The following is a 22,859-nucleotide window of genomic DNA, read 5'->3' as shown; positions in this document are numbered from 1 at the left end:
TCAGTGAATAGGACGGCAGGGAATTGCTCTCTGTACAAAGAACTGTAAGGGAAATAAAACCCACACAAGGCACATTTGTTGCTTTCTAAATATTTATCCTATTTGAAGAATTCCAGTTCTGATTTCTTAGTCCAAATTGTATTCCAGCCAAATGTAGCTGGTTCTTCCTTCCGTGAGTTGGTTATTATTTTGTTTCTCCCTTTATTAGAACCCCTGGTAGCAAACAAGAAACAGTAATAAAAGCAAAATTCTTTTGAAAATGTAAATACAGTGGCAGGATCCCTGATGTGTTATGCCAACAACCTTGCTGGCAGCCCAGAAGGACCCAGGTGCACGGGGCGCTGACTTCTCTGGGCACAGAGTGGCAGGACCTTGAAACTGACAGGCTCTGAAGGGAGCCTTTTGTCGCCGACCTCCTGTGGCAGGTTGCTGGCTCACTCTCCTGCATGGAGTAGTTGAAACTTGTCTTTCAACTAAATAGAGTACATGGGGTCAGGTATTCTTTTTAGTTTGACAACCTAAGTATATTAGGGGGGAAAAAAGCTGCTACAAAATAGCAGGAAAGCATGAAATATGCTTTATGAAGAAACATGAAAGAAAACCAGTGGAAAGCATATTCAGGCTCAGTCATTAAATAGCACAATTCTGCTCTCAGTCCTGCTCCCTCCCATCCCCCTCCTCTAAAAGTTTTGTTTGTTTGAAGAGGGTTTTTTGTTTGTTTGTTTGTTTTTTTCTGTCAGACTCCAAACTGATGTCTTTACCAGCTGGTTCTGGAAAGAGAGGGGCATCTATTAAGAGAGAAACAACCTTCCATTTCATTTGGAGTTTTACAGATTTCTATCTGCCTTAATTTTTAGCATCCAACTGTTTTAACAGAAGCTGTGTGGTGTTTTCCCAGCCAGATCTTTGAGTGCTGGTGTCCTCTCACGATGCCTTTGGCAGCTGATGAAAGCAGGCCCACCCTGCAGAAATGCCACAGGTACTGCCTAGAATAAAGTGACACGCAAATGCCACTGAGAACTTGCTCACCTCCTGACTCATATTTTATTTTCCATGAAGAGGCTGTTTTCAAAACTGACAGAGCCTGTAGCCTGGTAATGGAAGATAATGATTAGCATAGCAAAATGGGAGTAATCATGGGGCTATTTGACACTGTCCTTAGAAAAATCCTTTACTCACGCAAAAGCCAAAGCAAAGAACTATTTCTAAAATGACAAATGTGTGTAAATTTTCAAAGTGGATTGTGATTTCTCCCCTACCAAAACCAAAACAAAACAAAACAAAACCAAAAAAACACAGGCAGCCAGAACACAGTTATGCTTTCCAGTGTAAGGTGATCTAATTCTTGAAATAAACTTTATTCTGGGCAATGGCATGCATTTTCTAGATGGGAGGGGAAATTGTTATTGCTTATAATAAAGAACAGGCTGTTTTTCTTACTTGGGAACCTCCAGGGGATGAAGCAACAGTTTTAATACTATAAAGAAGTAGGCTGTGAAACACTGGGATAGGTCCTGTTTATTTAACATTTAATGCCCATGGTCTGTTAGGCACGAGGAGACTCACGCTGATGCTGTTATTTAATGCTGGAACAGTAAAATAGTCTGGCTAAGATCAGATTAGGCAGTTGACTCAAAGCACTTCAGGTTCAAGGCTCAAAAATGAGTCAGTCAACACTGTTGCCATACAGAGGGCTTGAACGTGTGAATGGCTAGTGTGCTTGGGTAGAGAACCCTCTTTCCACTTTAGGTCCTTGGAAAGCCCAAGCCTTGAGGAAATGACCTGACATCTTTGTTTTTTAAAAACAAAACCTCTTTAATGCCTACTGTCTTTTGAAGAATTTGAAGACAGAATTATTTGCTCAGAGCAATTTGATGCTTTACGCTATTGATTCCCTAAGTATACAGAAATAGATTTAAGCAACGTGTTGGTGAGTCACACCAAGGAGAGCCAGGAAACTGGGCTCGATAGCCCCGTAGACTCTGTAATAACATGTAGATTTATGCTTGGACAGTTTAAGCTGTCTTTTTATTCAAATGTGCCACGATCTTGTGGTCAGGGTGAATCCAGTGCTGAGAGAATAAGTCTTCCCTTGGCCCGAGTTCCTCAACTTTTCAGTTCTGTGGCTGACCAAGAGAGTACTGTTCTTATCAGTGTCTTGTGAGTGTGTATATGATGATACCATCTGTTATCATCTTCAATCCCCAAGTGAGTCAGCCAGGCCCCCTGGGCTCACTGTGGGGACCCATGTATAGGAGTATAGGCTTAACCGGTGGCATTCAGGATCAAAAGAGTTCAAGTCCTGCTTCTGCCATTATCATATTCTGTAGTCGCCCCTTGTCTGACATCTCACTTTCCATGGTTTCAGTTACCCACCATCAACCACAGTCCAGAAGCAGAGTATTGTCGGAAGGTCAGTGGTAGGCCACCGCTGCGGTCACAGTGCCTACGTCGTTCATCTCACTTCCCCTCATCACGGAGGCATTTTTATCATCACACAGCATCCAGAGAAGGATGAACAGAGTACAACGAGATATTTTGAGAGACCACAATCCCATAACTTTTGTTACTGTGTATTGTTATGCTACTCCATTTTATTATTAGTTATTGTTGCTAAAACTCTTACTGTGCCTAATTTATGAATTAAACTTTATCATAGGTGTGTACATACAGGAAAATACAGTATAGATAGGATTCAGTGCTATCTATGGTTTCAGGCTTCCACCAGGGGTCCTGGGCCCTATCTCCTGTCGACAAGGGGTGATGACTGTATGTAACCAGGAGTGAGTTGCTTCACCTCCTTCAGCCTCTGTTTCTAATCTGTTAAATTGGAAAAATAATAATACCAACACCATTGTGTTACAGTGAAAATCTATTGAGAAGAATTAAAGGAACTAATGCATATAATAGGCACTCAATATATGCTAGCTTTCGTTTTACTTTACCTCGTTAGCAAACATCTCTATTATCTAGTTAGTGTTTTCCTATCCGTGTCAGGATCAGCATGACGCCCCGGAAGTCTTTCGGGTTTGTATTTCTCTCATGACCTCTTCTTCACACGATGACTTCATTGGGTCTGAGGTATGGGCCATGCACTACCCTTTCCGTACCCCTTGGCCTTGGAGACTCTCCTGTCCTGTGCACAATGCCTCTTTACCACACAAGGCAGAACCCGCTCAGTCACTGTGCATTGGTGGGCTCTGTGTGGCCAGCCCTCTGCCACCAGCAGGTCAGCCCCTGGGCTCTTGCCCTGTATCTACATGTGCCCTATGCTGGCGTCTAGAAACCGCAGTGCTCCTTCTGATGCCTCAGAGAGCCAGGCCCGATGGGCACCTTCCGGTCTGGATTCTTGGGTTCTGTGTTGGATAGGTTCTGGCATTCTTTCTACTTGGTCTCAGCTACTCTCCGCTACATCTCCCCCATGCCACACCTGAGTTTTCCTTAATGTAGAAGGTGGATGCAGGGCCTAAGGAGCAAGTGTGGTGTGCTGACTGCTTCCCCAACCAGGGGGCTATTGGCAAGAGGTACCGGAAGGGATAAAGTGTCCACATCTTTTCTTGAGTTTGTGTCACCAGTTTTTATTTAAGGAGTTACTTATCTACTGGGGGAAAAAAAAGATGTTTCTTATTCTGTTTATTCTTTACACAGAAAGACAGTTTTCATCATTTATATCGTAGCTATGTCTTCAGTGTCCTACTCATTTTGCTCTCTGGATCTTCTTAATTTTTCATTAATTTTCCTTCCTTCCTTTCTTTCCTTCTTTCACTCATCCCCTGGTTACGCCAGTGAGAGAGTGAGCCCTGCTAAATTCTAATAGAAGGGGATGACTTTGAGCGGAGTGCCATGTGGAAGAGCAAAGATGGCAGTACCTCAAGGCCCACAGCTCACAGTGGGGTTTGTATAATTTCTGTGATTTCTACAAGTCACAGGCTAGCTGCAGTTGATTTTCCATGTCGTGCTTTGTGCCTATCTTCATTCTGCTTCTTTTCCCTCCCTAATATAGTGTTTATCTCATCCCTTATTTTCCTGGCTAAGATTACACTGGAAACTTGAGGAGAGGTTAGAAGGTGGGGTCCTGGTGGAAATGAATGGGAACTTGAAAACAAGCCTTGTCCTCCATAATGACGCCTCTTGACCTAACACTGATGACTCAGGACATGGTCGACTTGGTGAAACATTCATTAGAAAGTAGCTCAGTTAACTTTCACATTGTTATTGAAGTTCAGCCTCTGTGGTAATGCCTTTAGCATTTGCCTTAATTATTTTTGTCTTTTGTATGTCCAAGAATGTTCTCAATGCATAAGGACCTGAATCAGGGTGGTCTCTTTGAAAAGGCCTGGACACTAGGGTAAAAGAAAATCTGGATTCATACTCAGCCTCTAGCACCTAATAGCTCTGTGAAGTTGTGCAAATCACTTAACATTCTTTTAGTCTTTGTTTCCCTATCTGCAACTTGGGGATAATACCCCCAGGTATTATAACACTCCAGGTATTACAAGATTGTTGTGAAAGTTAAGTGAAATAATGTCTAGAAAGAACTTAGCGCAGTGTCTGGCATAGTGATAAGTACCCCATAAATCCTGCTGCCTGCTCTCCCCAGCCTCACCTCCCCACCAGTTGGGGAGTATTTACAGTTACGTAAATACTTCCACTGTTACATAAATACTTCCACTGTTACGTAATTGCTCTCCCCTAATCTGTGCTTTGATCACCTTTCTGCCCTTGTCTAGATCTATTCTTAAACTCAGTTATGACTCTCCCCCAGTATAATCTCCCTCTGCAAAGAACAGCGAAAACTTGATGTTTAAAAAATCATTTTTCCATAGGAGAACTTAAAACCCCTGCAATGTCCTTATGAGTTATGTTTTCCAAACAGATTTATTATTGACACAAAAATTAATATATTTACATTCAGAGCTTCTTTTCTACAATAATCTTGACAGTAATATTTTCCTGATTTTTCAGAAGGCCTGTGATTTTTATGTGCAGAAAATGTACTTTGTTAATCTGTCTAAGTGAATGCTAGGCTTATAATTTTTTTTTAGATTCAATTTGATTATTTCTGGAGCTCAGGTTCCCAAAACACCAATGAGTCTTCTATAGAAAATGTTATTTTCCTTCTCTGTTTCCTACTTATTTCAAGTTAGTGATGATTTTCAGACCCAGCAGTTTAAGACTTTTGTCATCCTTGTTGCTACAAATCTGAAATTCCAGTGTGGTTCAGCTTTTCAGTGTCATAAGATCTGATTGCTCATCTCCATCCGCTTAGAAAACTTCTTTCTCTGCACTGGTCCCAGTTCTCTCAACTACTGACCACAGCCTATTCTTGCCACTTTGTCTCTTTGAAGTTGGGCAATTTTATAGGAAATTTGAAGGTGCTAATATGGACCTGTGAGTAATGGGAAGAGATACAGTAGCTTCATGAGATTATGCTGTCTAATATGAGAGTTTCACCTAAAAAAAGACCGAAGAAGGTAGAGTTTTACCTTATAAAAAGACAGAAGGAGGTACAAGACTGGCCAGATCTTCCCATACAACATTGCTTGGGAAGGCTGAGATCTGAGGTAGTTAGAAGCATAGATTGGGCATCCGCCGGTCACAGTTAGAATCCCAGCTTTGCCATTTATTAGCTGTGTAGTATTGGGCAGGTGACTTAATTTCTGTACCTGTCACTTTCATTATTTGTAAAAGGGGAAGGCAGTATTACTTGCTTTGCAGAATTAAATGGGCCAATGTTTCTAAAATTATACGGGATATTATCTGGAAACAGCATAGTGTCTGGGACAGTACTGAGTGCCCAGTAAACCCTGGTCCCGTCTCTCCCAGCTTGCACCGAGTGTTGGCCGTTCCTAAAATCATGTGAGTGACGCTGTAAGTGCTGTACCACTACATAATTGCTCTCATCTCATTCTCTCCTTTGTTACCTTTCTACCCTATGTCCCAGTTCTGTTTTTGAACCCAGTTCTCGTCTCTCCGCCTCTCCGGAGTAACCTCATTCTCCATCCAGAACAATGATAAGTTAATTTTTTAGATGAATTCCAAGTGCTACAACAGTGAGAGGGATTGCAGGAGTGATAAGAGTGATGTAGGGGATGCTAACTCCCTTTCTCTTCTAGATTGTAAGTTTAGGTTCCATGAGTCTAGAGAGCATGACTGTCCTCTTCAGCCCTTAGTTCCTGGGGCAGGACTAGTTGTTGAATGAGTGAGTCTGATATTTTGGGTAGCTTTGATTATGCCATTTAAGCTTTTTGATTTCTGCACAGTTAGTCCAGGTGAGTACTTGTTGATTTGTATGTCCACTTCTCCTATTACAGAATTTTGGTTTCTTCCTTTATGAGCTAGAATTCTTAAATATATGCTCACATATCGAAAGATGGACAGCAATGACATGTTTTAACAAGAGTAAAATGTGGAGATTAAATATAAGTAAGTTAGACCACGACAGGAAATAGTGTTCTTGAAATGTTAATGTCTACACAGTGGGAAAAAAATCTAGTAGTTTGATTTTAAGGTTTGAGGACAGGGGTCCTGGGAAAAGTGCTGAGAGTGGAGGCATCACATTCCTTCCCACACTAAGCACAGAACCTCATGAGTTTGGTTTCATTTCAGAAGTGGAGTGTTCACAGGGACCAAAGATGCCCCTGTAAGCTCAGCCCTAGGAGGACAGCAGATAAACCTGGGGAGTCCTTCTAAGATGACAGTCCCCTGAGGTCTGAAGTAAAATTTTCCAAACTCCTATAAATACTTTGAACAGACTATTTAAAATTTCTCTCTTACCCTAATAGCTGTTATATATAAGATGTGGCACAATGACCTGGAAAAGCAAAAGCCCCGTAAGGTCAGATAATCTATTTCCTTGGCAGTGTAAGGTTCATAAATTTTGAGGCATTGAAATTTCATGTAAACACCCCTGAGTTTGCTCTGAGCTTTCTTTTATCTGGAGAATACAAATGCGTCTCACGCTTTTCCCCAACTGAGGAATGAAAATGTTTGAGATAAACAGCACATCTCTTGGAAGGCCCAGCAAACATTTCCCTTGAGAAAATGCCAGTGCCCTGTCCCTGTGGATGGGTTCAGTATCTGCAGAGGCATCAATTATAATATTGTAGCTCTAAAGGAGATTTAAAGATGCCAGCTGCCTTCCATGTTCCCCGCCTTATTTCCAAGCTTTACTTTCCCTTTAGGCAAATGTAACTGATAACTGATTTAATGTTTAAAAATATCCTCTGTCCAAAAGTTCTTTTTATAGATTGAATCTATATCCATCTCACTGCAGCTTACAACCATTTCCATGAGGTGTGCTAATCCATTCATATGTATAGAGCGCTTTGATTTACCAGGAGCTGCATGTGGAAACCCATGCAGATAGTACATTAATTGTGACCAACTGCCAAATGGGTGGCATTTCCCTCTGGACAGAAAATAACAATTTTGCAGGTCAGAAGGAAGGAGAGAGTGGAACAGGAGGAATTGGAGCTGGGTCTTAAAAAAGATGTTTGGGACATTGTAAGTCAAGAGAAAAAGGAAGGGCAGATGGGGTGGGATAAAGGTTATGAGGAAAAGTACAGAGATGGGAAGAAAATGAAGAGATCGATTTCTCTGGAATTGAGGCTTTAGAAAGCAGAGTAGTTGGAGGCAAGTCTGGGGACAGATTGGAACTAGTCTGTATAAAGCCTCAAATGCCACTCTAATGCCTGTGGGTTCTACATTCTAGCTCAGTGGTCTCTGAAGCCAGGCACTAAGTAGGATCATCATTTGGGTACGGGTAAATATTCCTTATCTAAAAAAAGAAATACATTTCACTAATATGTTAAGTGTTTGACAATTTGCGTATGTGTCATTTACGCATAAACATACACATGTGCTGATGCATGCTTAAAGTTGTGTTACTGACAGAGATGCAGATTCAAAAAAGTTTGGAGGCAGACTAATGCTATAGATAGTAAGGAGCGATTAAAGAGTTTCATGCAGCCAGCGACATGTTCAAAACACTACTTAAAAAAGATGAATCTGGTGGCAGTTTTACAGAGTGAATTGAAGGCAACAGTTTGTGATTGCAGTGATTCAGAGGGCTTAACGCATGGTGTCCACCGTGGGAATGGAAAGGAGGGGACATTGTGATGGTCTTGTTCTTCCAATGATGAGGTTCTTACTTAGCAAGAACACTGAATGATCCCCTTGGGAGCCAAGAAGGGTGCAGTGCTCAGTAGATGGGGGTTTTGTTGTTGTTGTTCAAAACCGATTTCAAACAATATATCGATACTACCAGGTGTGTTCTGGCCTGAAAACCTAAACTTAAATGAAACCGAGAATAAAAATTATGGTTAAGTATTGGTCAAAAACAAGTTTAGGCAACCTCATAACTAATTTTATATACAAAGAACATCTTGAAAAAATGAAGATAAAATCCCCTCCACCATCACCCTACAGAGGAGCACTTGAAAGAGTTCCCAGAAGCAGCTTAGTGATGGCTCTTGCATTATAAACAACTTGTGCTTCCTGTCTGCTGTTTGGTATTGCACGGGGAGCCCAGAAGTTTCCTCATCTCAGTTGCTTGTTGGAGATGTATTACTTTCTGATAATCCCCGATTCAAGTATAAACACATTCGTTCTTCTCATGCAGTGCCATATTCACAATAAATAAAATTTAAAGAACTGTATTGCTGACTGTGAATTTGTAAGAGAAGTCTTAGTACTTGTACTTGATTTGCCATCATTTTCTCAGAGATTGTACCATGTGTTTAACTCTTCCCCATTTGGATGTTTTTGCAAGGTAGAGCTCTTAACAGAAATGTGATTCAGAGTTCAAATCTATCATTAAACAGCCTTCTCAATTTCTCCTTGCAGATAAAAACACTCTAAATAATGATAGGGAAAAGGAAATAGTATTTTCAAAGATGCCAACTAGATCAGACTTGTGATCCCTACATGATACTAACACAATCTTGGAAACATACTAATGAAAAAGCCCTACTATCAGGCAGTTTACTTCAGAAAAACAAAAAATAAGTAAATAAATAAATAAATAAGAAAAACTTTAGTTAGGCATCAGAAATAAACTTAACATTTGTCTCAATCAAGTTAAAAAAAACACTACAGTTTAAGTGTGTATTTGTATGATTATTATGGCTGAAAATGAATATAATTTATGAAAACAAAAGAGATAGGATTAAAAATTCCATACTACAGAGGAGTAAATATTCTTATACACTGCTGGTGGAAATATAAATAGGTAACATTTCTTTAGGAAGTTAGTGACATGTTGCAAGAGCCTTAAAAATGTTTATATTATTGAGATTCGCTGTTTCCACTTTTAACAACTTGTTAAACCTTAAATGTCCAATAATAAGGGAATAGCTAAAACAATTAGGAATCATTTTCTTGATTATTAATTATTATAGATAAAGGCCATGTATGCCATGATTTTGAGTGGAAAAAGTAGTATAAAACTATATATAAAATATCACTGCTTCTGTGTACACATACTTGCATACAAAATTTATAAGGAAATATAGCAATAGAATTAGAGGTTGTTTTTGTTTCCACTTGTTAATTGTTTTTCTTAGTTTTCAGTTTTAAAAAGGATATATATTGTTTTTATGATCAGAACAAATAGCTAAGTAAAAAATTAAAGAGAACTGTCAGAGTTCAAAATGCAAATACCTATAATTTAATACAGTTAGCTGATGGAAAGATTACTGTTGACCATAATATATTTATTTAATGACTTCATCAACAAAAGCGGTTGTACTAAATTTTGACTAGACCCATCTGTGCTGCAAAAGTAAGTAACTGCAATAGCAACTGAGGCTCATGGTGAAGTTAAAGCACATCTGATTATCTGGGCTACTGGGGTGGTTTTACCTGTGTTATTTGGGCTTTGGTTTCGCAAAAAGAGCATATCTTACCAATTTTCTGTGAAGCCAGGAGTCACAAATATGCTTTAGATTAAATGAAAAGGCAGTAGCTTTTATTTATATTTATATAAATGCAAGTAGACATTAATTTAGTCAATCAATAAACATTCATTCATCGCTTATCAAATATTGGGTACTAGAGCAGGATTATGAAAAACAGAAATGTGTAAGTCTCAGAAAAGTAATGGTCTGTGGAGAGATCAACATTTAAGTGTGTTTGAAAGTGCAGAGAGGTACAGATGAAGTTCTAGAGGAACATTGTGAAAGGAGTAGCCATCCTTGCCCTAGAGTTTGGGGAGCTTTCCCAAAGAAAGTAAAATTAGAGATGGGCTTTGTTGAGTGAATAGGAGTTTGCCAGATGGAAAAAGTGAGTGGGATTCTAGAGAGGAAGAAGATACACAATGGACCAAAAATTTGAGCTAACATGGTATGTTTAGGGACAGGTAGGAAATATGATGTGGCTGGAGCTTAGGATGAGAGGCAGAAGCAAGAGATGACGGTGAGAAACTGGGTTAGGGCCAAAAATGGCCTTCACACACCGGTAGTCACAGTGCTTCTGCTTCAGCAATGATTAATTGTGATTTTCCTGGCTAATAGAATCCTAATCATTATAATCAGGTAGGACTGTTCCTTTTGAATTATGGAAATTATAACTGTTATGACCTGTTCCACAAACACAGGTTATAAATATGATCACATCTCTTTAATCGCTTTTACAGGTAATCATTCAAGCTTCCACAGTCCTTATTAGCAGGAAGTCTATTATCTCCTCCTGAGGTCCCTCCCGCCACCTCCGGATTGTCCGTGAATCCCAGGACTTTTCTCAGGCCGAATGGGTCAGTCCTCCCCCAAAACTCTGTAGCTAGATCCACCTGTGACTGCCGTGCCATCTGGCCACTGCATGACATTGTTCATACCCCTGAGTCACAGCAATGCTCATTTTGGGCAACAAGATTGCAACTCATTCTCATCTTCAACTATTACTCCCTACACCATAACCTCTCTGGGTCAGGGTGGCTGGATCTGGAGAAGCTTCTGGAATTGGCCACATGCTAGGCTGAAATCAGCCCTTCCCCTAGAGCCCTGGGCGACTGTGTTGAGCAGCCCAGACTTCTCCCTTCATCAGGCTCACTTCATTTTCGTTGTTTCCAGGACTTTCTTTGTCCCAGGACCTTAGTCATTGTCACTGTGACCCAACAGGTCTCTCATCCCCAGCCCCCAATCCAAGGAGGCGGGTGAGGACACTGGGGCTTTCCTCCCAGAAGGCCCTACTCTCCTTTACACACTGATTTCCCTCCTTCCAAGTGTCCAGGTTATTCCTCCAGATGACTCAGAGGTAGATGGAATATACACGATGGGATATAAAAATCAGGTTATGGGCTGCCTGGGTGACTCAGTCAGTTAAGCCTCTGACTTCGGCTCAGGTCATGATCTCATATTTTGTGGGTTCCAGCCCTGCATCGGGGCTGACAGCTTGGAGCCTGGAGCCTGCTTTGGCCTGCTAACGCTCTGTCTCTCTCTCTCTCAAAAATAAAGAAACATTTTTAAAAACGTTAAAAAACAACAGATTGTTGTCCTGCCCCTATACCTCCAAAAGTGCCTAATTGCTTCATATTTACATAACTAAGACACCAAGTGATTCTTCCAAGAACAAAAGACCTTCAAAGTGATTTTCTGTTCCTGCCTATAAAGAGAAGTAGTTACAGTTTATTTCACTAAAATAATCAAGTGTTCAACCATGTCCCCTATTTAAAAACAAAACAAAACAATGATAATGTGCTTGTATACCATATGACAAATTACGTAACTTGCATAAGGTGGAAATAGCACTTGACCCCCCAATCCATGTGTTTAACGACTATGCTTACAGCCTCTTCTCATTCAGTTTTGATGCTAATATGTCATTATTTATCTTATAACTCAGATAGTATGTTAATCAAGTTTATTGCAGGGATAGAAATCTCTAAGTGTAAGCACTCTTCTGAACTATTGATAAAAGAGAGCTGGGCAACAAGTGTATTTATGAACTAGTGCATTTATATGGAAGATGGGTATACAGTATTTACTGTAAGAGAAAGTTGGTGCTCTCTCTGCAAAGGTAGGTCACAGAAGGGAGAACAGTATTCACACACACTTCTGGAGGGATTGAAACTGAGCAGTAATGAACATTTGAGTCGACACATCGTTAACAAATAGCATTCTTTAGAACTCTTGAAATGGGAAAGCTATCTACAAGGTTGGATTGATGTGTATTTATTTTGCTTTGCCCCACTTGGTGCAAGTGTAGGCCAGTCAACTGACCTTTTCAACTGATCAGTTGAATGAACATTACCTCTCATCCTTCTCCTCTTCAGGTTTGATAAGAATGAAAAACAGAGTCCACTAGATTGTTCTCACCTTTTCTCCTACGTATTATTTTCCCATTAGCATTATTATTTCTCTCAGTAAAAATGAAAGTGAAATTGCATGTATATCATATTTCATAAACAAGACAACATTCTGACACGTTATCAGCAGTTTGTGTGTGTTTTTTTTAATGTTTTATTTATTTCTAGGAGTGAGAGAGAGAGACGGCGCAAGCAGGGGAGGGTCAGAGAGAGGGAGTCACAGACTGAAACAGGCTCCAGGCTCTGAGCTGGCAGTCAGCACAGAGCCTGACACGGGGCTCGAACCCACAAACCGCGAGATCATGACCTAAGCAAAAGTCGGACGCTTAACCGACTAAGCCACCGGTGCCCCAGCAGTTTGTGTTTTTTTTTTTTTTTTTTAAGAGGGAAACCACATGCTGTAAAATGTGTGCTGCAATATCTGGAGTTCCTCATAGAAATTCCAGGAGGTTGAGACACCTCTGAGAAGTGTCTGTACATCCAAAGGGGGACAAATTGCCGTCTTCTGACAAAACCTCAATGACACCTGACGCCTAGACTGCTAAGACCAGAGTCCTACCGCTCACCTCCATTTGTAAGACTTTCTTTCCCGCGCTTGCCGGGGCCCCGTGCAGTGCCAGGGCCAGCACTGTAATTCAGGAGAACTATTGAGCTGTTTGTTCACGCCGGTTGTACTACAAAATCAAATCCCTATGTGCCACTTCATATCACTGTGTCGTGTTGCCATTGGTGATCTTGCTTTATTATTGTCGTTATTTTATATATTTAGAATTTTCTTAGCTTTTAAATCTAGCTTGGATTTGAGATACACAAGAAAGGAAAAATAAGATAAAAAAAACATAGAGGGACTCTTAAATTCAGAAAACAAACTGAGGGATGTTGGAAGGGAAGCGGGTGAGTGGCATGGGCTAACTGAGTGACGGGCATTAAGGAGGGCACTTGTTGGTTTGAGCACTGAGTGTCTTATGTAAGAGGTGAATCACTGGGTTCTACTCCTGAAGCCAAGACTACTCTGTATCTTAACTCACTTGAATTTAAATTTTTAAAAATAAAATTTAATTAATTTAAATAAAAAAAGAAAAATGATAAACTGATATTCTTATATCAGCTTTATTCAGTTTTCACATTTATCCAGTTCTTCTACTTTATTCAGAAACTAACAATTCTGGTTGGCCCTTACTTTTAAGACGTGAGGAACCCATTTCTGTCTTTACTTGGATTTGGATATGCTCTATGTTGGGATGAGGAAGCATTCCACACTGAAAGAGGGTATGTGTTTTTTTACAAGTTAGATGAAGTTTGTACTTTTCCGTTGGCTGAGTGCACGCTCTGAATAAACAGAGATATTCTCTGGTTCCTAAGGACAAGGAATGAGGACTGTGCCTTCCTGGCTTTCCCACAAGATTTCCCCAGATTACTGGCCCAGACTAAGAACTTGTGGGCAATGATATAGAATCTAACTAACAATTCTTGAAAACCTACTATGTGCCAGGGACCATGCTTGACGTATTTGCCTCATCTCATTTAATTTTCTTAACAATCCCATGAGACAAGGACCATTTTCCTTACTGTACAGTTGAAGAAACTGAGGCCCAGGGAGATGTGGTAACTAGCCTCAAGTTACAGAGACCAAAGTAGCCAAGCAGGGAATCAAACAATACTCAGATTCGTGGCCACCATCTTTCTGGGCCACACACTGCCCATCTGCAGACTCGAGTGGCTTGGGGGCCCAAACTCCACGCTAGGAGCAGGGTCCAGTCATTAAATGAAGCCATGCATTTGTGTCAGGTTTAGAGACAACCAGAATATCAGAGCAGAGGCTTTGGAGCTCACTTGGGCACTTGCTCACACTTCTTTCCTAACCTCTTCTGCCTGGCCCTTCACCTTGAACGTGGTACAGGCCCTGGTGTTCCATGCTGACAAGGACTGAGTCACTTTCTCAGGGGCTTGAAGGAGGCTCTGTGTGTCTTTTCAGAGCCAGCTTTGCACCAACAGCTATGCTTCTGTTGTTTGGAGGCCTTAGCATTCCTCATTTCAAACTGATTATTTCTTTATTATCTTAATATAATATCATTGGCCATCTGGCTGATTTGAAATGTGAAGGAGACTAATACTGTACAATAAGGATTTTCAGGAGAAGCACCAAATCTATAGGGATATTCAAGGCATTTGCTTTTAAAAAATGATTTTTTTCTAACCTGTGCTGACTGTGATTTTATCCTTATTTAGAGAATTCCATCACTTTAATAATTTGGTACTGTTTTGCTGGGAGATGCAGAGATAATGTAAAAAGAGTATTTTTTTTCCTTTTTATGGATTAAAAAATGTTCAGAATTTTTACTTGTAGTAATTTAGTCTCTCTTATTTTTTCTATGTTGCAAGCAAAACGTACCTTGATTTAAACTGACATTAAGCACATATCTTTTAGCGAAACCAAAGATCATGATCCTTAGATACACCGATTAGATTTTTTCCCACAACAGTTCACGTTTGTGCTTTGGATATGAGTGGCTAGTTTGACTCTGGAGCAGACAGTGGGCCCTTCAGGATTCTTTGTCAGCAGGCACCTGAATGCCTTTGAAAGAACTTCCTGAGTATTTAGATGCCCCTTCTCTCTAAGGGTACAAGTGTGCATTCTGTGCTTAGATACAGTTACGTAGTTTGGGAGTTCATTTATTAAAGGTCTGTCACATGCCAAGCACAGAATTGTCTTCCATACATTATCATGTCCCATTTCACCCTCACAACCATCCCGTGAAATAGTTATGGGATGGGCATATAATATTCCCTTCGCTTTTCAGATAAGGAGGCTGAAGTTCAGGTAGATCAATGTCCCAATGGTAGGCGTTAGCTAGTGCCTAATGATAGCAGGGCTCGCCAGTTCTGTCTGCCATTTTCAACTGTAACAGCTTGCCTGGGAGTGGACTAGCTGCAAAGTTGTAGGAGATGAGGCTGAGAAAGTGGTGGAGGGCTTTGAATTCTATTCTAAGTGACACATCAAGCTTTGGATTCATGTATTCATTCCTTACCTATTTAATGGGCACCTAATGTGTGCCAAACAGGATGGGCACTGGGGGCATCACAGTGAATCAACAAGCTTGTTTACAGGGGTCCTCTGGCTGCAGGGGGAGACAGTTGCCGAGACAGCAGTTAGAGAGTGACGGCAGCTTGGGCAGGAGAGGGTGGGCCTCTGACTACCATGCTAGCAGAGGTGAGAAGCTGGGTTCTAGATGGACTTAGAAGAGAGCACCAATGGGATTTTCTGAGCAATTGAATATAGACCCTGCTCACCCAGGCTTTAACAGGAACTCAGGTCAGCCTACATCCTAAACCTGTATTCTTTTAACTATGTTAAAGTTCTCGAGTGTAAAGTGGCTTCACAACAAAACAGTATTCAGTTTGGTGGGAAATGTAGCTCCCATGCAGCCCCTTAGCACTAGGCTTCTGAAAGGAGAACACTTGTTGGGGCAGGAGGAAGCGGGTCCGGGCTCCATTCCTCAGGAGTGTTTATCATCCTGGCTGGAGCTGACCGGCCTGTTCCCTGGAAGGCCACACTTGTGTAGTTACACTGGAGATTAGTAGTGTGCCCGTCTCAGCGCCCCTCACAGTCCTTCCCTGTGGCCCCCCTGTGGTGAGGCAGGAGGATTGATCCTCTTCATAAGATTCAAGCCCAGCTTCGTGTTTTTCTGTCACGGTTATTTCTCTCAAATGATATTACAAGGTCCAAATCAGAATAGGTTCTAATTCTTGGTCACAAAATGGGACTCTTAGCATATTGTGTTCCCCTTTTTTTAAATTTCGAAAACAGACATCCTGGTACTTAACTTTTACTGAGCAGACACAGTCACTCACAAAGGGTCCTAGATGCGCCAGATTGGCCAGCAACTTTAATAACTCCAAGATAGAAATTTGTGTTTCCCAAGTCGATGAGATTGTCACCAAGCTGTTTGTGAAGCAATAAGGTAAATAAAATGTCATCAGCATGCAATTTGTTTTCATTGACCTTAAATGAATGACCTTATATTTCCAAAGAGTAAAGGAAAATGACTGTGGGTTACCATTAACACGGTACTTGCTTCGCAGCTATCACGGCACTGAGGATAGCGTGGGCAGCTTGTGGATTTAGACTAAGGAGCAACCCCCTACACACCTTAACTTGAATCAGAGCCAAGTGATTGCGTTTCAATTAGTCATTGGAAGACTCCCTGATCTGCCTAGAGTCCTGACTGCATCTTCTATATGCAATCTAACATTCCACTGACCTTGGCCATACACTGGATCCTGCTGGGCAGGTTGTCGGTTCAGGATGTGATTAGAGGCTCTCACTTCCTAGCCTGCAGGCAGCATTTGCACAACCCCTTTCCCCATTAGCATACCCTGGAGATCAGCCCTGAGGGCGCTTCTTTGCTGTGTCAGCCACACTCTGAATCAGGCAGCCACATCAGCAGGAGATGAATATGTGTGCCTCTGAGTCCCTCCTGCCTCCAGAATGCAGATGAGGGGCCTTGCCATTTTTAAAAAAATTTTAAATCACCTGAAGGATCACTTGTTTTATTTTATTATTTTTCCCAGGGTTGCAACCAAAGAGGACTCTGCGTTTGGTGCTCTGGACGGCAGAGGAACAAGGTGGAATCGGTGCCTTCCAGTATTATCAGTTACACAAGGTAAGGAAGTAGCCATGGGTTGCTGGGCATTTGCATGTTTAACAGTAGTGTGAATAAATCAAAGACATCTTGTCCAGAAGATTCTCAGCAGTTCTTTGTGGTAGGCTGACCCCAGCAAACACTGCTTGCAAACGCTGTCTGCATCCAGTCCCACAGCAGAGAACGCACTGGTGGACCGAGGGTACTCTGTTGTGGAGTTCACTGAAGGCTTCTCTGTTTCTACATCAGTCTCTGACCTTAGGGGAATCCCCCCTACCACACTGCCATTTTCTTAAAGTCTTTCTGGTTCATCTATTTGTTGTGTGCCAGAGAAATAGTAGTAGATAAGCATTGCCTCTCCCCCACGGAGCCCTCTCCTATACTTTTATGCCCTAAATCCTCTTGGGAGCACTGGTATTTGAGAACCAAATGCCAGGGCCTAGAGTCAGCCAGGAGCATAGGTAGTAGCGGTGGGAATGGCAGCAGCTCAGCTCTGGCTATGTGGCAGACAGCTCTGTCTGACATTGACCTTAATAAGGCAGAGGTGAAGCTTGAGGCAAGAAGGTGATAGTAGAAGATGATTATTAGAAATACAAGACCACATTGAAAACTGGGGACAGGGAGATTAATGTCAAGAACAACCTCTGAGAGAGGGCAGAGTGTACAAGCTCAGAGATACTCTGGAGCAAATCAAGTGTTAGTTCAAAGAGGAATTCCCAGATCGGTGGGCGAGCTGCTAAGCAGTGATGGGCAGAGGAGCAGGGTCTGGTCTGCTGCTGCTGGGAGGTTTTTCCTGCATTTCCAGATTACAAGGAACAGATCTGCAAGCTTAAATGATCAAAATCAGAGAGAGGTTTGTTTTTGTTTTTTTTTTTTTTTTTTTTTTGAATTTTGTTTATATCTTTTTGGATCATTTACAGAGTCAGTCTCTATAACCCTATTTCAGTTAGAGCTTAAGAATAATGAGCTAAGGGACATGAATTTGGCCACCGAAGATAGCTATTTACTGTACAAAGGAAAATCATGCTTTATGCTCAACTCTTTAACCGCTTCAGTTCTTCTGGCCTCGAGTGATCCTGGGGAATCAGATTATTCCAGATACGTGTCCTTGGGTTTGGTGGGTCAGTAGCATCATCTTCTATATGCTGTGGTGGACTGGAGCTCCAGATGAGAGCTATTCTAGATTCAGCAACATTCATTTAATATATCGTCCCACCTACTATGCTTCATGCATTAGAGTAGGCACTAGATTTCATGTCATTAAACAAGTCACCTTAAACTTACCCAGACTGCAGTATAAAGAAGGACACCAACCATTGAACTTTATAGTTATACAGTAACTGTATAACTTTTAGTTGTTATACAGGAAGTTAGTAGTTATACAGGAAGCTCACCTACCCTGCCCAGGGAGAACATTCAGGATAGGCTCCATGGCAGAAATGACATCTAACTAGAGACTTCAGGACTGAATAGAAGTAATGTAAAGAAAAGGACTTGGCAGGGAGGAAATGGGGACTTAGTAGTGGGAACTGTATGTGCAAAGGCTGGAGGTAAAGAGAGCACCGCACACCGAGGAACAGGAAGGGATCCCAAGTGGCTGGGGCACAGACGGGGAGCTGCAGTGGTCAGAGCACACAGTAGACAGGTAAACGGGCCTGAACACGAAGGACATACACAACATGTTTAGAAGTTCACACTTTATCTTGAGGCGACAAGAGTAACTGAATTATTTTTAAGGAGGAGCTTTTAGATTCTACACATCTTGGACTCTATAAACAACATAATACCTAAGAACTGGTGTGAAACACATTTGTTCTCGATAATATATTCTATTCCAAGAAAAAACATTGGATTTAAACTGTAATGGATCTGGCTTAAACTTTGCTCAACCACTGAAATTCCTTCAATCTGAAAAAAAGAAGGTTTATTTCTCTGTAAGGTTTTGAGTTTCACTGTAGCCTACTAAACTACATGGATAACATCAGAAATAACTTGATTCTAAGTTTTTAGGAGGTTGGCAGAAAAAAAAATATATATATATACATTTTTTTCCGGAGGACATGAAATCACATTAACAGAACTGGTTTATCTTGACAATATCCATGTTGCCTCTCTGCTAGAGTCTGTATATTGGTGGCTGGTCTGCTTTGCATAACAACTATTTGACAGAAGTTTCTATTTTATATTAAAGGCAATGCTACAACCTATAAACCACAACTAGCAGACAAGGGAATATACCCTTCCTCCTCCCACAAATATACCCCCCAAAACATGGCAAGTACAGGCATAGAATGGTCACCACATCTGAACTTTCCGAGGCCTTGTTTTTGCTCTCTCCCCTCTAGTAAGAAACTAAATCTACCCCTGGCCTTTGGGAGAACTGCTTCTAGTCTTTGTTTTGCCACTAACTGGATATGAGACATGAGCAATGAGTCCTTCGGCCTCTCAGAGACTCAGTTTCTTCAACTCAGTTTATTAAAGTTTATCTTCCTCTCTCAACTCTCACAATGTAGAAATGTAGAGAGACTCTCCTATCATAACTATGCTTTGCTCTATTGAGAACAACGTATTATTTACAATTAAAATGTACAATTAAGCATGCCGTTCTAAGATCCACTGTTATTGTCTGTCAGGAAACAAAGGCAGTGTTATCTTCAGCAGTGCAGTCGTAGATCAGTAAACTACCATTATTGAACATTTACTCTACAACAGACACTCCAGTTGGAAGGGAGTTCAGCCATCATCCCTGTCACACTTGCTCCTCCTTCTCTATTATTTCTGTTAATGACAGCGTCATCCTACCACCAGGTGTCAAAATGTCACTGACATCTTTCCCTCTTTCCTCTTCCTTGCGGTCCATATCTAATAAACAGTAAAGCCCCATTGATTCTACATTTTGTCACTTTTGATGAATCTTTCATTTCTATGCCCCCTGGCCTTTTCTAGTTCAGGCTTCCCATGATACCTACCACATCAAGTTAATCTTCCAGAAGCCCAGCTCAATTCAGACAAACCCTCTGTCTCCAAACCTTCAGTTGTTCCCCAGCACTAATAGGATCTAGCCCAAATTGGGGTGCCTGGGTGGCTCAGTAGGTGAAGCATCCAACTTCATCTCAGGTCATGATCTCACGGTTCATGGGACTGAGCCCTGCATCAGGCTCTGTGCTGACAGCTCAGAGCCTGGAGCCTGCTTCCGATTCTGTGTCTCCATCTCTCAGCTCCTCCCCTGCTTGACTCTGTCTATTTCTCTCTCAAAAATAAATAAACATTAAAATAAAAAATTATAAAAAGAATCTAGCCCAAATTGCTTGGCTTTTTGGTCTTTGTGGTTCTCCATGCCATAGTTTCCCACCAGTCTCCTCCAGTGTCTTCTAGTCTGACAAAAATAAGCGGTTCCTTACACATCCCATACTTGTCTTTCTTTCTTTTTTTTTTTTTTTTAAATGTTTTATTTATTTCTAGGAGAGAGAGACACAGCGTGAGCAGGGGAGGGTCAGAGAGAGAGGGAGTCACAGACTGAAACAGGCTCCAGGCTCTGAGCTGGCAGTCAGCACAGAGCCCGACGCAGGGCTCGAACCCACGAACGCGAGATCATGACCTAAGTGAAAGTCGGACGCTTAACCGACTAAGCCACCCAGGCGCCCCCATACTTGTCTTTCTTCATATCAGTAATCATACAGTTTTTCTGCCTTGAATTCTCTTCTTTACATTTTTCATATGTTCAGCAAGGATGAACTCAAATGCCCTCTTTCCCACAGAACATTCTCTGCCTAGGTGTGTGTGAGTGGTTCAGTCAGTTAAACATCGACTCCTGATTTTGGCTCAGGTCATGATCTCAGGGTCATGAAGTCAAGCCCTGCCCCACATGCAGCCTGCTTAACATTCTCTCCATCCCTCTCTCTCTGCCCCTCCCCAACCTGTGTTCATGCATGTGTGCATGCTCTCTCTCAATAAATAAATAAATAAATAAATAAATAAATAAATAAATAAATAAATAAATAAAAATTTAAAAAATGAAATGGAGGGCCTGGGTGGCACAGTCAGTTCAGTGTCTAACTTCGACTTAGGTCATGATCTCATAGTTCGTGGGTTCTAGCCTCACATTGAGCTCTGTACTGACAGCTCAGAGCCTGGAGCCTGCTTCGAATTCTGTGTGTCTCTCTCTGCCCCTACCCCACTTGAACTCTGTCTCTCTTTCTCTCCTTCTCTCTCTCTCCCTCTTAAAAATAAACAAATATTAAAAATATTTTTAATTAAACAAAGAACATTTTCTGACTAACTCTTGAACCCCTGATTGAACATAAACTTTCTATCCTTGGAATAAATATAACACCTGATCTAGACATTTCTAAGAATGTGTAATAATTTCTAATCTAAGGAAAGAAGGAAGGGAGGGAAGGAAAGGGAGGGAGGGAGGGAGAGAGAAGTGCAAGAAAGGAAAGTAAAAACAAAAGCAGTCAGAGTCTTTGGCCATAAGGACCTTGCATCCTACTTAAACATTAATTTTAAACACAGACATAAGGAATTTAGTATAACAAACAATATATAATGAGGTTCTAAATTACATACTAAAAGTATCTTGCTTTTACAAAGAACTCTATCCCTGACAGGGTGCCGAGTACTGTAAAAGCTTAGCACGGTAGATAGATGTAAAGGAGTTAAAAAAGGGAGAAATGGCTATGACTTGTTGGTCAGGAGGAAGGCTCCTTGAGGAATATGTGGGTTTGAGTGAGTAATCAGGAAGAGAAAAAAGGGAACGCTACTCTCCTTTATATTAATGATGACTGAGACCTGAGGTATGCCTTTAGCTCCAGTGTAGGTGATATCAGAGAGGAATGGAACTTTTTGGGGGGCGAAGACCTATTTTGGTAATTGAAAAATAAAAGATTTGAACTATTAAAATAATTTTCCTAGCATTTTATGGTATAGTTATGGTTTTTAGTGATCTATATCAGTAAGGGACCAATAATCTGGCTGCAGGCCAAGTCCAGCTGGCCACCTGTTTATGTACAGACCTCAGGCTGAGAGTGGTTTTTACCCCATTAGCTGACTACATGACAGAGACTGCATGTGGCCTGCAAAACCTAAAATATTCAATATCTAACCCTTTACAGAAAAAGTTTGCTGAGCCTTAACCTATATGATAAAAATTATAAAAGATCTTACATTACTATTTCTATACAACAATTTATTTATGGCTTTTTATGACCTAAATGAAAATTTTATTAATTTTGCTTGGAACCAATTAAGTATTCTTCAAGAAGATATTATTATAATGCTATAAATGTACAGGTCCTATCCTTTGTTCTACACACTTTTATTAGGCATTTATTTGATAGTAAAGTTGGCCATACTTACATAGATCACTCATGTGAGTGAGTGAATGCAGAAAATTATTTTTCCTTCTTTTTGTTACTCAGAATGTATTACTTCTTCCTCTTCATATAATCTTTTCAACAGTGAAAATTCTATAAAAGCTATTTTTTAAATGTTTATTTTTTTTTTGAGGGAGAGAGAGACACACAGAGAAGCAGGGGAGAGGCAGAGAAAGAGAGGGAGGCAGAATCCAAAGAAGGCTCCAGGCTCTGAGCTGTCAGCACTGAGCTCAACATGGGGCTCAAACCCATGAACCATGAGATCATGATCTGAGATGAAACCGGACGCTTAACTAACTGAGCCACTCAGACGCTCCTCTAACAGCTATTTTAATGGACACATGTAGCTAAACTTTTGAGGACTAAAATTAAAATTAATATTAACTATCCTTTTCTTAGTAAAATCTTGGTTTACAATGTACTTTTATTAATATATTCATAGAAAAACATAAAATTAAAGTGATTTAAAATTATATGGTGAAACTTATTGCCAAACTAATTTTCAAAATTTTATTCAGATTAATACTTACCTTTACT

The 22,859-nt window shown here is 40.8% G+C and overlaps 1 protein-coding gene across 1 annotated transcript in view; it reads left to right on the top strand.

Annotated features, from left to right (window-relative positions):
• The window catches only part of LOC144218314 (carboxypeptidase Q), a 165,911-nt gene that overhangs the window by 41,242 nt on the left and 101,810 nt on the right, over positions 1-22,859 (top strand). The window contains exon 2 of the mRNA XM_077748164.1: positions 16,877-16,968. Within this exon, the coding sequence (XP_077604290.1) occupies positions 16,877-16,968 (92 nt within the window). The remainder of the gene's footprint in view (positions 1-16,876; positions 16,969-22,859) is intronic.

The sequence above is a fragment of the Crocuta crocuta genome, unplaced genomic scaffold (genome assembly GCF_008692635.1).
Source record: "Crocuta crocuta isolate KB4526 unplaced genomic scaffold, BGI_CrCroc_1.0 scaffold39, whole genome shotgun sequence".
NCBI classification, from domain to species: Eukaryota; Metazoa; Chordata; class Mammalia; order Carnivora; family Hyaenidae; genus Crocuta; species Crocuta crocuta.
Note: the sequence above shows the minus strand (reverse complement) of the source record. Positions and strands in the feature narration are given on the sequence as shown.